A 14,289-nucleotide genomic window follows, 5' to 3' on the forward strand; every position below is an offset into this window, starting at 1 on the left:
TATATCTGGGAGGATAAACCTTCGCAGGTTGAAATTAAATTCTTTCTAATTTGAGTTTAAATTAAAATTCATTAACCATTAGTGATTACAATAATGTTGGCTATAAGAAAACAAAAATAAAATATTGGGATAAGTAGCAATGGGATAACATCTGTTATGTCTTCAGAGATATTTCAATTCCATCTCTCCTGAAAGAATGCCATTCAAAGAAAAATTACTGAATCAGTTTCAAATACTGTACTGTAATGCATAATACTAATAAATCATATCGTGAGAATAATAATTTATCACATTTTATATAGCGCAAAAAGAATTAATCTTTTATTGATTTTTAAATATTTACAAAATATTTACATTTCTATTCTTGGCTGACTTCAACTCAGCATTCTGAGTTTACAATTTTTTTTTTCTGTTTAAATATGATAGGTAAAACAAAAACCCTTCAGCTTCAAAGTAAACCCTGATGCAGCATTTTATAATGAAAAAATGGATTTTCATAAGATGAATTTTTTCAAAGCAAGTCACACTAACCCTCTCCAAGGCTTCAGACGTTTGAGAAGCATAGTACAATACTCAAGAAGGCACAATTAATGAAATACAAAAAAAAAAAAAAAAAATTCCGTAATCAAAAGGATTAAAGTTAATGGATTTTTTTATGAGACAATGACATTCCATGATTATGCAAAATATAGAAATACAATGCTAAGAAAACTAAATATTTTTTTATATATGGTTGTACTGTATACAGCAGTAAAGTGATAATAGTCTGATTAAAAAGCTGCAATAGTTCTTAATCCTAAAAGCTGCTATTTTATCACAAAAAGCAGTGTATGGCATCTCTTTGTAAAAAACTTACCAGGAGCAACAAAGTAAACATTTTCTCTGCCAACAGCAGCCACACCGAGAGACTGAACAACAGGATTGAAGTTGAGCTTGACCTTCTGTCCGTTGGACTCCAGCGCATTCCAACGTTCTTCTCCTCGAACAAATCCACTCTCGACCACACCTAGACCAAAAATGTTTTGTTTAAATAACATACAAACATAGTATACACCGCATGTCAAAGTAAAGGTTTCTTTAGTGCAAACAGTGCCTAGAAAAATTTTATTTAAAACCGGCTTATTGAATATTAGTTTCAAACCTGGTGCAAAATTAAATATGCATATAATTCTTACTTTAATTGATAAATTTTAGTAAAAACCAGTAATGCATAAAATCTCAATTAACATTAACTTCTTGGTTTACTGCAACAAGGATTATGAATATGATCTATAAATGGTCTCATTGCTCCACTGTAAACTTTCAGCTATTAAACATTTTGACAGTTTGGGACACCCGATTTAAGTAAGGTTAGGGACTATACTATAAAAAAGTTTGGTTAATAATTCTTTGGAAATATGGTAAAGTACAAGCACAGTACAATATATGTACAATATGTTATTTTTATTAATAAAATAAATTTTTGAATATACTTACCCGATAATCATGTAGCTGTCAACTCCGTTGCCCGACAGAATTCTATGGAGGGATACGCCAGCTATCACAATACTAGAAGGGGGTGTATTTACCAGCGCCACCTGTGGCCAGGTACTCAAGTACTTCTTGTTGACACCTCCTCAATTATTCCTCGGTCCACTGGTTCTCTATGGGGAGGAAGGGAGGGTCGATTAAATCATGATTATCGGGTAAGTATATTCAAAAATTTATTTTATTAATAAAAATAACATTTTTCAATATTAAACTTACCCGATAATCATGTAGCTGATTCACACCCAGGGGGGTGGGTGAAAAACCAGTGTACAAGACTAAAGGATAGCTAAGTATCCCGTATTTCATATAATCAGTTATCCACAATAACAATGAAATAATAAGTACCTGGTAAGGAAGTCGACTTGAACCGTTACTCTGCCTTTAATAAGATCGTCTTCCTTACTGAGCGCAGCGTTCCTCTTGGGAGGCTGAATCAACTCAAAGGTGCTAAAGTATACAGGGCTGCAACCCATACTAAAGGACCTCATTACAACCTTTAACCTTGGCGCTTCTCAAGAAAGAATTGACCACCCGCCAAATCAACAAGGATGTGGAAGGCTTCTTAGCCGACCGTACAACCCATAAAAAGTATTCAAGAGAAAGGTTAAAAAGTTATGGGATTATGGGAATGTAGTGGCTGAGCCCTCGCCTACTACTGCATTCGTTGCTACGAATGGACCCAGGGTGTAGCAGTACTCGTAAAGAGACTGGACATCTTTGAGATAGAATGATGCGAACACTGACTTGCTTCTCCAATAGGTTGCATCCATAACACTCTGCAGAGAACGGTTCTGTTTGAAGGCCACTGAAGTAGCCACAGCTCTCACTTCATGTGTCCTTACCTTCAGCAAAGCAAGGTCTTCTTCCTTCAGATGAGAATTTGCTTCTCTAATCAGAAGCCTGATGTAGTAAGAAACTGAGTTCTTAGACATTGGTAGAGAAGGCTTCTTGATAGCACACCATAAGGCTTCTGATTGTCCTCGTAATGGTTTTGACCTTCTTAGATAGTACTTAAGAGCTCTAACTGGGCAAAGTACTCTCTCCAATTCGTTCCCCACCATGTTGGACAGGCTTGGGATCTCGAACGACTTAGGCCAAGGACGGGAAGGAAGCTCGTTTTTAGCCAAAAAACCGAGCTGCAAGGAACATGTAGCCGTTTCAGATGTGAAACCTATGTTCCTGCTGAAGGCGTGGATCTCACTTACTCTTTTACCTGTTGCTAAGCACACGAGGAAAAGAGTTTTTAATGTGAGGTCCTTAAAAGAGGCTGATTGGAGCGGTTCAAATCCTGATGACATTAGGAACCTTAGTACCACGTCTAGATTCCAGCCTGGAGTGGACAACCGACGTTCCTTTGAGGTCTCAAAAGACCTAAGGAGGTCCTGTAGATCTTTGTTGGAGGAAAGATCCAAGCCTCTGTGGCGGAAAACCGCTGCCAACATACTTCTGTAACCCTTGATCGTAGGAGCTGATAGGGATCTTACGTTCCTTAGATGTAACAGGAAGTCAGCAATCTGGGTTACAGTGGTACTGGTTGAGGAAACTGCATTGGCCTTGCACCAGCTTCGGAAGACTTCCCATTAAGACTGATAGACTCTGAGAGTGGATGTCGTCCTTGCTCTGGCAATCGCTCTGGCTGCCTCCTTCGAAAAGCCTCTAGCTCTTGAGAGTCTTTCGATAGTCTGAAGGCAGTCAGACGAAGAGCGTGGAGGTTTGGGTGTACCTTCTTTACGTGAGGTTGACGCAGAAGGTCCACTCTAGGAGGAAGAGTCCTGGGAACGTCGACCAGCCATTGCAGTACCTCGGTGAACCATTCTCTCGCGGGCCAGAGGGGAGCAACCAACGTCAGCCGTGTCCCTTTGTGAGAGGCGAACTTCTGAAGTACCCTGTTGACAATCTTGAACGGCGGGAATGCATACAGGTCGAGATGGGACCAATCCAGCAGAAAGGCATCCACGCGAACTGCTGCTGGGTCTGGAATCGGAGAACAATACAAGATGAGCCTCTTGGTCATCGAGGTAGCGAATAGATCTATGGTTGGCTGACCCCACAGGGCCCAAAGTCTGCTGCAAACATTCTTGTGAAGGGTCCACTCTGTGGGGAAGACCTGACCCTTCCGGCTGAGGCGATCTGCCATGACATTCATATCGCCCTGAATGAGCCTCGTTACCAGCGTGAGCTTTCGATCTTTTGACCAAATGAGGAGGTCCCTTGCGATCTCGAACAACTTCCTCGAATGAGTCCCTCCCTGCTTGGAGATGTAAGCCAAGGCTGTGGTGTAGTCGGAGTTCACCTCCACCACCTTGTTAAGCTGGAGGGACTTGAAGTTTATCAAGGCCAGATGAACTGCCAACAACTCCTTGCAATAGATGTGAAGTGTCCTAGCTCCTGATTCCATGTTCCCGAGCATTCCTGTCCGTCCAGTGTCGCACCCCAGCCCGTGTCCGATGCGTCCGAGAAGAGACGGTGGTCGGGGGTCTGAACAGCCAATGGTAGACCTTCCTTGAGAAGAATGCTGTTCTTCCACCACGTTAGAGTAGACCTCATCTCTTCGGAAACAGGAACTGAGCCCGTCTCTAGCGTCATGTCCTTTATCCAGTGAGCAGCTAGATGATACTGAAGGGGGCGGAGGTGGAGTCTCCCTAACTCGATGAACAGGGCCAGCGATGAAAGTGTCCCTGTTAGACTCATCCACTGCCTGACTAAGCATCGGTTCCTTCTCAGCATGCTCTGGATGCATTCTAGGGCTTGGAAGATCCTTGGGGCCGACGGACAAGTCCGAAAAGCTCGACTCTGAAGATCCATACCCAAGGAGACAATGGTCTGGGATGGAACGAGCTGAGACTCCTCAAAATTGACCAGGAGGCCCAGTTCCTTGGTCAGATCCATAGTCCATTTGAAAATCTCCAGACAGCGACGACTTGTGGGAGCTCTTAAAAGCCAGTCGTCTGACGGAGCCGGACACAAGATCATGATACTGCTGCACAGTCTGTAAACTGTCAATCATGGGCAAGCGAGGAAGTACAGTGACAACCCGAATCTGTCTAGACTGTCTGGGTCGTACAGACAACTCCTTAACGGGTTGCTGAGGTTGCCGCACTGCGTCACCACAAGTCCCTTCTGTTGGTTGTTGAACGTCTTCCCCGTGACACATTGACTCCGTAAACAAAAAAATCCTCTAACAAGGACTAAGCTTGGACTGCATGTCATGCAACACAGCTCAAGGTCTATGGGAGCAGGTGTGGTAACAGACGGGATTAGCGGCTGAAGTGGAACCATTACCTTCCCTGTAAGCATGTTATGCTTAAATAAAAGTCCATAAGAGGTTATGCAGCTAAAGGCTCCCTCCAAATGACAGAGTCCTCAAGGGAATATCAGAAGGAGGGAGAAAAGAACTTTTTCATCTACAGGGACCTTATCCTAGAAAAGCTAAGTTCTCTGAGTGAGGGTTCACTGGTGCAAAAGCAGCAGACTAGAAGGCAACGTTATGAAACTGCTTGACAGTCTAGTGCGTTGGCAACAACCCAAGATGTGTTGAGAAGCATGCGGTAAGGTATGCAGAGCATGATGTATGCAGAGTATGCTGTATGCAGAGCATGCTGTATGTAGAGCATGTTGTATGCAGAGCATGCTGAATGCAGAGCATGCTGTATGCAGAGCATGTTGTATGCAGAGCATGCTGAATGCAGAGCATGCTGTATGCTGAGCATGTAGTAAGCAGAGCCTGCTGTAAGCAGAGCCTGCTGTAAGGAAAGCAGAGCGTGTGCATGGCGTTTAACATTTCTCAGAAATTCCATGACCAGTGCTAGAGTGCTTTATGCATGCTTGCATGGGGTTTAAACCATGGTATGCTGAACAGCAGAGTCAGAACGAGCTGGAACAACAATAGTTGTGGTTTCCTCTTCAAGACTCCGATGAGGGAACACCTGAGGCTCAGTCTGCAAAGGCTGAATAAAAGACAAGCAGAAGGAAGGCGCATGGGTGGAGGAGGCTGACTCCTAGCATGAGTGGTTGAACCCAAGGGTTGCGCTTGCTGAGCGGTTGGCAGAAGCGGAGTAGCAAGTTCCAGTTCCTGTGGTGTGAGCGGAGCGCGATGATGAAGAGGCTGCGCAGAACAAGGTAAATGTCTCGCAAGCTGAGGCTCCTGAGGCGCAAGGCTAAGGTGTTGTGGTGCTTGCCTTGTGGAGGGTTGAGCTCGCTGCAGCGAGAGCTGAGGAGACTGACTCATGGACGGGAGAGGTTGTTGTACCTCAACCGAGTGTTGCATCACTGGTGGAGCAGCAAGTGGAGGCGGAGGAAGAGAGGTATAATCCTCCTGATCCCAATGTAAAGGTTGCCTTAAGGAAGGCGGAGGTTGAACACCACAGGGAACAGCAAACTCAGCACGTGGCTCAACATCGTACGCCTGGCAGGTGGAACTGCTGGCAGGTGGTACTGCGATCAGGCGGAGCGAGTGTAGGTGGAGGGAGTGTAGGCGGAGGCGGAGGAGCAACACTCTCAGCCCGACACTCACGCATCAAGTCCGAAAGCTGTGCTTGCATGGACTGTAGTAGAGTCCACAACATCGTACGCCTGGCAGGTGGTACTGTGAACAGGCGGAGCGAGTGTAGGTGGAGGGAGTGTAGGCGGAGGCGGAGGAGCAACACTCTCAGCCCGACACTCACGCATCAAGTCCGAAAGCTGTGCTTGCATGGACTGTAGTAGAGTTCACAACATCGTACGCCTGGCAGGTGGTACTGTGATCAGGCGGAGCGATCATAGGCGGGGGGGGAGTGTAGGCGGAGGCGGAGGCGCAACACTCTCAGCCCGACACTCACGCATCAAGACCGAAAGTTGTGACTGTATGGACTGCAGTAGAGTTAACTTGGGGTCGGCAAACACTAAGTTCTGCTGAGGTAAAACCTTAACAGCAGAGATCTGTTGTGGCAGAACCTTACTCCTCTTAGGCGGAGTGTAATCAACTGATGACTGAGGAGAGTCAGAGCTAACCCAATGACTGCATTCGGGTTGTGAACTTTAACTTCGTACGTCTGGCATAGGTCTGGACTTAACGTTTAAGAGGTCTTGAGACCTGAGACCAGCGTTACTCTGCCTTTATTTCTCCCCTAATCTCTTCTGCAGACGAGCAAAATAAGGGCTCAATCGTCTGCGGGTGGGAGTGACGGTCTCGGTAAGACACGCCCACAACCACCGAGAATACTTCTGTGCGCCGATCAAGGCCTGCTGAACCCTTATGCCCTTCGACATTGCTTCTCCCCTGGGCTTGGGAGCTTGCAAGAGGTCCCGGACTGGGAGGACGACTGGCGCGCACAAAAGTACCCTCACGCACTAATCACTTATCACTTTGATTTCTGTTTGCACTTATTTCACTGAACTCGAAACTTTAAGTGGTTTGTACCTGAAATACGCAATTCTATCCTTTCTCAAAGTTAGTAATTGCGAAAACAGAATTACAATGTAACAGAAAAATCTAATGAAAGATAATTCAGTGGTTGGAAAGAGACTAAACACTAGATCACTCTAGAAACGTTTAGTTTCTTCCCCTAAAGAGACTAGGGAGAAGAGCAAAATCGATAACGACGTTACTCGTACGCCTGGCAGGCTTGAATGAAACGTTTATCCTCTTTCTCCCTCCGTCTCTATCTCTCTCTCTCTCTCTCTCTCTTGACTTAGAACCTGAGAGAAGAGCCCAATCATATATATCGTTAAAACATATTATTGTTAAAGGAAAAAACTGAAAAGTTCCTTTATTAGGATCAAAACCATTAAGTTAAGAAAGAATGAACAAAACGCTAGACACGGTTACTCTTACTGCAACGTGAAACCGTGAACATTCTTTCTCTATCGTAACGATAGAGTGCAAGTTGAACGTTCTGAACGTCAACAACTGCAGAGACAAAACAAAACGTTAGTTCAACTTTGAAAACAGTACGAGACTGTCAAAGAAAATCTTTCAAACTCTGTGGCGGAAATAGCATAATATGTTAACAGGTAAAACCGAAATGACGGGCTCAAAGTTTATTAACTTCGGTAAAAGACCGCCTACTATTAGGAAGGTCGAATATAAACAAATATAAAAATTAATTTTAATGAGTTTATAATAAAAGGAAGTTAATCGAAGAGGCCTATAAGAGGCGGAGAGATATAAAATAAATCTATAACTTTTGTTAAGCAAAATTAAGAAAGAGAGTCTATACTCTCTTAGACACCAACACTTCCGTCTAAGGGAAGGGTCGGCCATTGAAAAGTGAACGAGAGTTCATACTCTCTCGTCACCATAAATAATCAAATTAATTCCAAAAGCTAACTAAGCTAATATAGAAGTTTCCAGTAAAGCGACAGCCGAAATCAAAGAGAAATACTTCACCAAAGTCGTGAAAATACTCCAAGAACATATAGCGTATCCCAGAACGTCTTGCCGGAAGCACGACAGAGGAATAATTGAGGAGGTGTCAACAAGAAGTACTTGAGTACCTGGCCACAGGTGGCGCTGGTAAATACACCCCCTTCTAGTATTGTGATAGCTGGCGTATCCCTCCATAGAATTCTGTCGGGCAACGGAGTTGACAGCTACATGATTATCGGGTAAGTTTAATATTGAAAAATGTTATTTTTATTAATAAAATAAATTTTTGAATATACTTACCCGGTGATTATATAAGCTGCAGCTCTGCTGCCCGACAGAAAAACTCTACGTTCAAAATACGCCAGCGATCGCTATGCAGGTAGGGGGTGTACATCAACAGCGCCATCTGTCGAGCAGGTACTCAGTACTCAATGTAAACACAGAACTCAATTTTCTCCTCGGTCCACTGGGTCTCTATTGGGGAGGAAGGGAGGGTCCTTTAATATATAATCACCGGGTAAGTATATTCAAAAATTTATTTTATTAATAAAAATAACATTTTTCAATATTAAACTTAGCCGGTGATTATATAAGCTGATTCACACCCAGGGGGGTGGGTAGAGACCAGCATTACTTGTTTACATTATTATGAGCTAAGTATTTTGTATTTCATTTTAGCAGTTATTCAAAATAACAAACATAAAATAAATAAGTACCTGGTAAGGAAGTCGACTTGAACAATTACTCTGCCTTTTTTAAGTACGTCTTCCTTACTGAGCCTCGCGATCCTCTTAGGATGCTGAGCGACTCCTAGGAGCTGAAGTATCAAGGGTTGCCACCCATACTAAAGGACCTCATCAAAACCTCTAATCTAGGCGCTTCTCAAGAAAAGAATTTGACCACCCGCCAAATCAACCAGGATGCGAAAGGCTTCTTAGCCTTCCGGACAACCCAAAAAACAACAATAAAAAACATTTCAAGAGAAAGATTAAAAAAGGTTATGGAATTAGGGGAATGTAGTGGTTGAGCCCTCACCCACTACTGCACTCGCTGCTACGAATGGTCCCAGGGTGTAGCAGTTCTCGTAAAGAGACTGGACATCTTTAAGATAAAAAGACGCGAACACTGACTTGCTTCTCCAATAGGTTGCGTCCATTATACTCTGCAGAGATCTATTTTGTTTAAAGGCCACTGAAGTTGCGACAGCTCTAACTTCATGTGTCCTTACCTTCAGCAAAGCATGGTCTTCCTCATTCAGATGGGAATGAGCTACTCGTATCAACAGTCTGATATAATAGGAAACTGCATTCTTTGACATCGGTAAAGAAGGTTTCTTAATAGCACACCATAAAGCTTCTGACTGTCCTCGTAAAGGTTTAGTTCGTCTTAAATAGAACTTAAGAGCTCTAACAGGGCATAAGACTCTTTCTAGTTCATTTCCAACCAAATTTGAAAGGCTTGGAATATCGAACGATTTCGGCCAAGGACGAGAAGGTAGCTCGTTTTTGGCTAGAAAACCAAGCTGTAAAGAACATGTAGCCGTTTCAGATGAAAATCCGATGTTCCTGCTGAAGGCGTGTATCTCACTGACTCTTTTAGCTGTTGCTAAGCAAACGAGGAAAAGAGTCTTTAAAGTGAGATCTTTAAAGGAGGCTGATTGTAGTGGCTCGAACCTTTCTGACATAAGGAATCTTAGCACCACGTCTAAATTCCAACCCGGTGTAGCCAAACGACGCTCCTTCGAGGTCTCAAAAGACTTAAGGAGGTCCTGTAGATCTTTGTTGTTAGAAAGATCTAAGCCTCTGTGACGGAACACTGCTGCCAACATGCTTCTGTAACCTTTGATCGTGGGAGCTGAAAGAGATCTTTCCTTCCTCAGGTATAATAGGAAGTCAGCTATTTGGGTTACAGAGGTACTGGTTGAGGATACTGATACCGACTTGCACCAGTTTCGGAAAACTTCCCACTTCGACTGGTAGACTCTAAGAGTGGATGTCCTTGCTCTAGCAATCGCCCTGGCTGCCTCCTTCGAAAAGCCTCTAGCTCTCGAGAGTCTTTCGATAGTCTGAAGGCAGTCAGACGAAGAGCATGGAGGCTTGGGTGTACCTTCTTTACGTGTGGCTGACGTAGAAGGTCCACTCTTAGAGGAAGAGTTCTGGGAACGTCCACCAGCCATTGAAGTACCTCGGTGAACCATTCTCTCGCGGGCCAGAGGGGAGCAACTAACGTCAACCTTGTCCCTTCGTGAGAGGCGAACTTCTGCAGTACCTTGTTGACAATCTTGAACGGGGGGAATGCATAAAGGTCTAGATGGGACCAATCCAGTAGAAAGGCATCTATATGAACTGCTGCTGGGTCCGGGATTGGCGAGCAATAAATTGGGAGCCTCTTGGTCATCGAGGTTGCAAACAGATCTATGGTAGGTTGGCCCCATGTGGCCCATAGTCTCTTGCACACATCCTTGTGTAGGGTCCATTCTGTTGGGATGATTTGACCCTTCCGACTGAGGCAATCCGCCATGACATTCATGTTGCCTTGAATGAACCTCGTTACTAGAGAAAGGTTTAGATCTCTTGACCAGGTGAGGAGGTCCCTTGCGATCTCGTACAACATCATAGAATGGGTCCCTCCTTGCTTGGAGATGTACGCCAAGGCCGTGGTGTTGTCTGAGTTCACCTCCACCACCTTGCCTAGAAGGAGGGACTTGAAGCTTTTCAAGGCCAGATGAACTGCCAGTAGCTCCTTGCAGTTGATATGTAACGTTCTTTGATTCGAGTTCCAAGTTCCCGAGCATTCCCGACCGTCTAATGTCGCACCCCAGCCCGTGTCCGATGCGTCCGAGAAGAGAACGTGGTTGGGGGTCTGAACAGCCAGGGGCAGACCCTCTCTGAGGTTGATGTTGTCCTTCCACCAAGTCAGTGATGACTTCATCTTCTCGGAAATGGGGATCGAGACCGCTTCTAGCGTCTTGTCCTTTTTCCAGTGAACAGCTAGGTGAAATTGAAGGGGACGGAGGTGCAGTCTCCCTAACGAAATGAACTGTTCCAGGGATGAAAGCGTCCCTATCAGACTCATCCACTGTCTGACTGAACATCGGTCCTTCTTTAGCATGTTCTGGATGCATCCTTGGGCTTGACTTGTTCTGGGGGCCGACGGAAAAGCCCGAAAAGCTTGACTGTGAATCTCCATCCCTAAGTACACTATAGTTTGGGATGGGACCAGTTGGGACTTTTCCATATTGACCAGGAGACCCAATTCCTTGGTCAGATCTAGAGTCCACTTTAGATTCTCCAGACAGCGACGACTGGAAGAAGCTCTTAGAAGCCAGTCGTCCAAATAGAGGGAGGCTCTGATGTCCGCTAAATGCAGGAATTTGGCAATATTCCTCATCAGTTTCGTAAAGACAAGAGGAGCCGTGCTTAGGCCAAAGCACAGGGCTTGAAATTGGTAGACAACCTTTTCGTAAACGAACCTCAGAAAAGGTTGGGAATCTGGGTGGATGGGGACGTGAAAGTAAGCGTCCCTTAGGTCTAAAGAGACCATCCAGTCTTCCTTCCTGACCGCTGCTAGAACAGACTTTGTGGTCTCCATGGCGAACGTCTGCTTTGTGACAAACACATTCAGCGCACTGACGTCTAGCACCGGCCTCCACCCTCCTGTCTTCTTTACCACTAAGAAGAGACGGTTGTAGAAGCCCGGGGATTGATGGTCCCGGACTTTGACTACCGCTCCCTTTTCTAGTAAGAGAGACACCTCTTGCTTCAAAGCTAGTCTCTTGTCCTCCTCTCTGTACCTGGGAGAAAGATCGATGGGAGACGTTGCTAGAGGGGGTTTGCGTACAAACGGGATCTTGTACCCTTCTCTGAGCAACTTCACAGATTGTGCATCTGCGCCCCTTTTCTCCCAGGTCTGCCAGAAGTTCTTGAGTCTGGCTCCCACTGCTGTCTGAAGAAGGTGGCAGTCAGACTCTGCCCTTAAAGGACTTGGTACCTTTCTTCTTATTCCCACGTCTCCCTTCGGCACGAGCACCTCCTCTGCTGGAGGCTCTGCCACGAAAGGGCGGAATGAATCTGGACGCTGGAGTGTCCATCCTGGGTCTAGACAAGGTAGGCAAAGGGGTGGCTTTGCGGGCAGAGGACGCAACCAGGTCATGCGTGTCTTTTTGAATCAAGGAGGCAGCAATCTCCTTTATCAACTCCTCTGGGAAAAGGCACTTTGAGAGAGGAGCAAACATAAGTTCCGATCTCTGACACTGTGTTACTCCAGCTGACAAGAAGGAGCAAAGGTTTTCCCGTTTCTTGAGGACCCCGGAAACGAACGAAGCCGCAAGCTCACTGGAACCGTCCCGTATGGCCTTGTCCATGCAGGACATAATGAGCATGGAAGTTTCCTTGTCAGAAGGGGAGATCTTCCTGCTCAACGCTCCCAAACACCAATCCAAAAAGTTAAAAACCTCGAAGGCTCTGAACACTCCTTTCATCAGATGGTCTAAGTCTGAAGGAGTCCAACAAATCTTGGAGTGTCTCATGGCTAGCCTGCGGGGAGAGTCTACTAGACTTGAGAAGTCGCCCTGGGCAGAGGCAGGAACTCCCAAGCCGAGAACTTCTCCCGTGGCATACCAGACGCTCAATCTGGAAGAGAGTCTCGCAGGGGGAAACGTGAATGCTGTCTTCCCAAGGTGCTTTTTGGACTGCATCCATTCTCCCAACACTCGTAAAGCTCTCTTAGACGAGCGGGCGAGGACGAGCTTCGTAAAGGCAGGCGCGGATGACTGCGTGCCTAAAGCGAACTCAGATGGAGGAGAGCGTGGGGCCGCAGAAACAAACTGATCAGGATACATCTCCCTGAACAGTGCAAGAACTTTCCTAAAGTCCAAGGAGGGTTGCGTGGTCTTGGGTTCGTCGATGTCCGTATGCGGGTCGTCAATGTGTGCAGCGTCGTCATCATCAGAGAGTCCATCATCTGAATACTGAGGAGGAAGCGGCAAAGGAGTAGGAATTGGCTGGTCAGCTGAGTCCGGCAGCACGGGTGCATGCGCGACTGAACCGGACGCAACGTCATGGAACTGTTGCCCAGTCTGTGAGCTGGCAACAACCATAGCAGCGTGGGGGCGCAAAGCGTCTACTCCAGACTGTCTAGTCTGCTGTGGGCGAGTAGTGGTAACCACACTGGGTTGCGGAGGTTGACGCACCGCGTCAAAACAAAACAGCTTAGGTTGTTGTTGTAACTCGCGAACGTCAACGGAAGGTTCCGTGCGTCGCTGAACGTCAACATGCGGCTGGCAGGGTACACTGGAACGCATGGGTGGCGGGACTCTCACAGCTGGAGTGCGGGAGAAGGTAGCCTCAGCGTCCACTGGACGCACAACCGTGGGTGGTTGTAGGCTAGCGGTTGGTGCAGCGTCAACCTTCTCCGCACGAAAGTCCTGCATTAATGACGTTAACTGTGTCTGCATGGTCTGCAGCAAAGACCACTTAGGGTCCACAGTAGCAGGTGCGGCAACAGACGGTGTTACTGCCTGATGCGGTACCGCTTTGCCTCTCTTAGGAGGTGTGCAGTCATCAGAAGACTGCAGCGAGTCCGAACTGACCCAGTGGCTACAACTGGGCCGTTGGACTTGCGCGGAAGGGACCGACTTGCGTTTAAGAGGCCGCGAGACCTTGGTCCATGGTTTCTTTCGAGAAACATCTTCCGCAGACGAGGAATAAATGGGCTCTCTCGTCTTCGTGTGGGTGGGGCGATCTTGGTTAGATACGTCCGAAACCACGGAGGGAACGTCTGTTCGCTGATTAAAGCCTCTCGAACCCTTTGGTCGTACGACATTGCTTCTCCCCTGGGCTTGGGAGCTTGCAAGAGGTCCCGGACTGGGAGGACGACAGACACGAACAGACGAACCCTCAAGCGCAACACTATCTACAACACTTTCCACAACACTACCACTCACTTTGTCACTACCCACTGCACTCTTACACTTCAACTCCTTGACGTCTGCCATGAGTTGGTTACGGTCACTCGCCAATGACTCGACTCTCTCACCCAGAGCCTGGATGGCACGCATCATATCTGCCATCGAAGGTTGTTGAGTGCTAGAAGGGGGATCAGGAGCAACCACTACAGGGGAAGGAATAGGTTGTGGGGCATGAGGAGAGGAAAAATCAACGGAGCGAGATGAACTTCTCCTGACTCTATCTCTCTCTAGCCTACGTGTGTATTTCTGGAATTCGATGAAATCGAATTCCGAAAGCCCAACGCATTCCTCACATCGATCTTCCAATTGACAGGTCTTATCCCGACAATTGGAACAAACGGTGTGAGGATCGATAGAGGCCTTCGGAAGACGCCTTGAACAGTCCCTAGCATTACATTTCCTGAATTTAGGGACTTGAGAAGGGTCAGCCATCTTGAATTAGTCA

The 14,289-nt window shown here is 46.3% G+C and overlaps 1 protein-coding gene across 1 annotated transcript in view; it reads right to left on the bottom strand.

The window, feature by feature from the left end:
* LOC137660195 (laminin subunit gamma-1-like) overlaps nt 1-14,289 on the bottom strand; it is a 160,198-nt gene that overhangs the window by 14,963 nt on the left and 130,946 nt on the right. The window contains 1 exon segment of the mRNA XM_068394903.1: nt 857-1,006. Within this exon segment, the coding sequence (XP_068251004.1) occupies nt 857-1,006 (150 nt within the window).

This window comes from Palaemon carinicauda, chromosome 20 (genome assembly GCF_036898095.1).
Source record: "Palaemon carinicauda isolate YSFRI2023 chromosome 20, ASM3689809v2, whole genome shotgun sequence".
In the NCBI taxonomy this organism is placed as follows: Eukaryota; Metazoa; Arthropoda; class Malacostraca; order Decapoda; family Palaemonidae; genus Palaemon; species Palaemon carinicauda.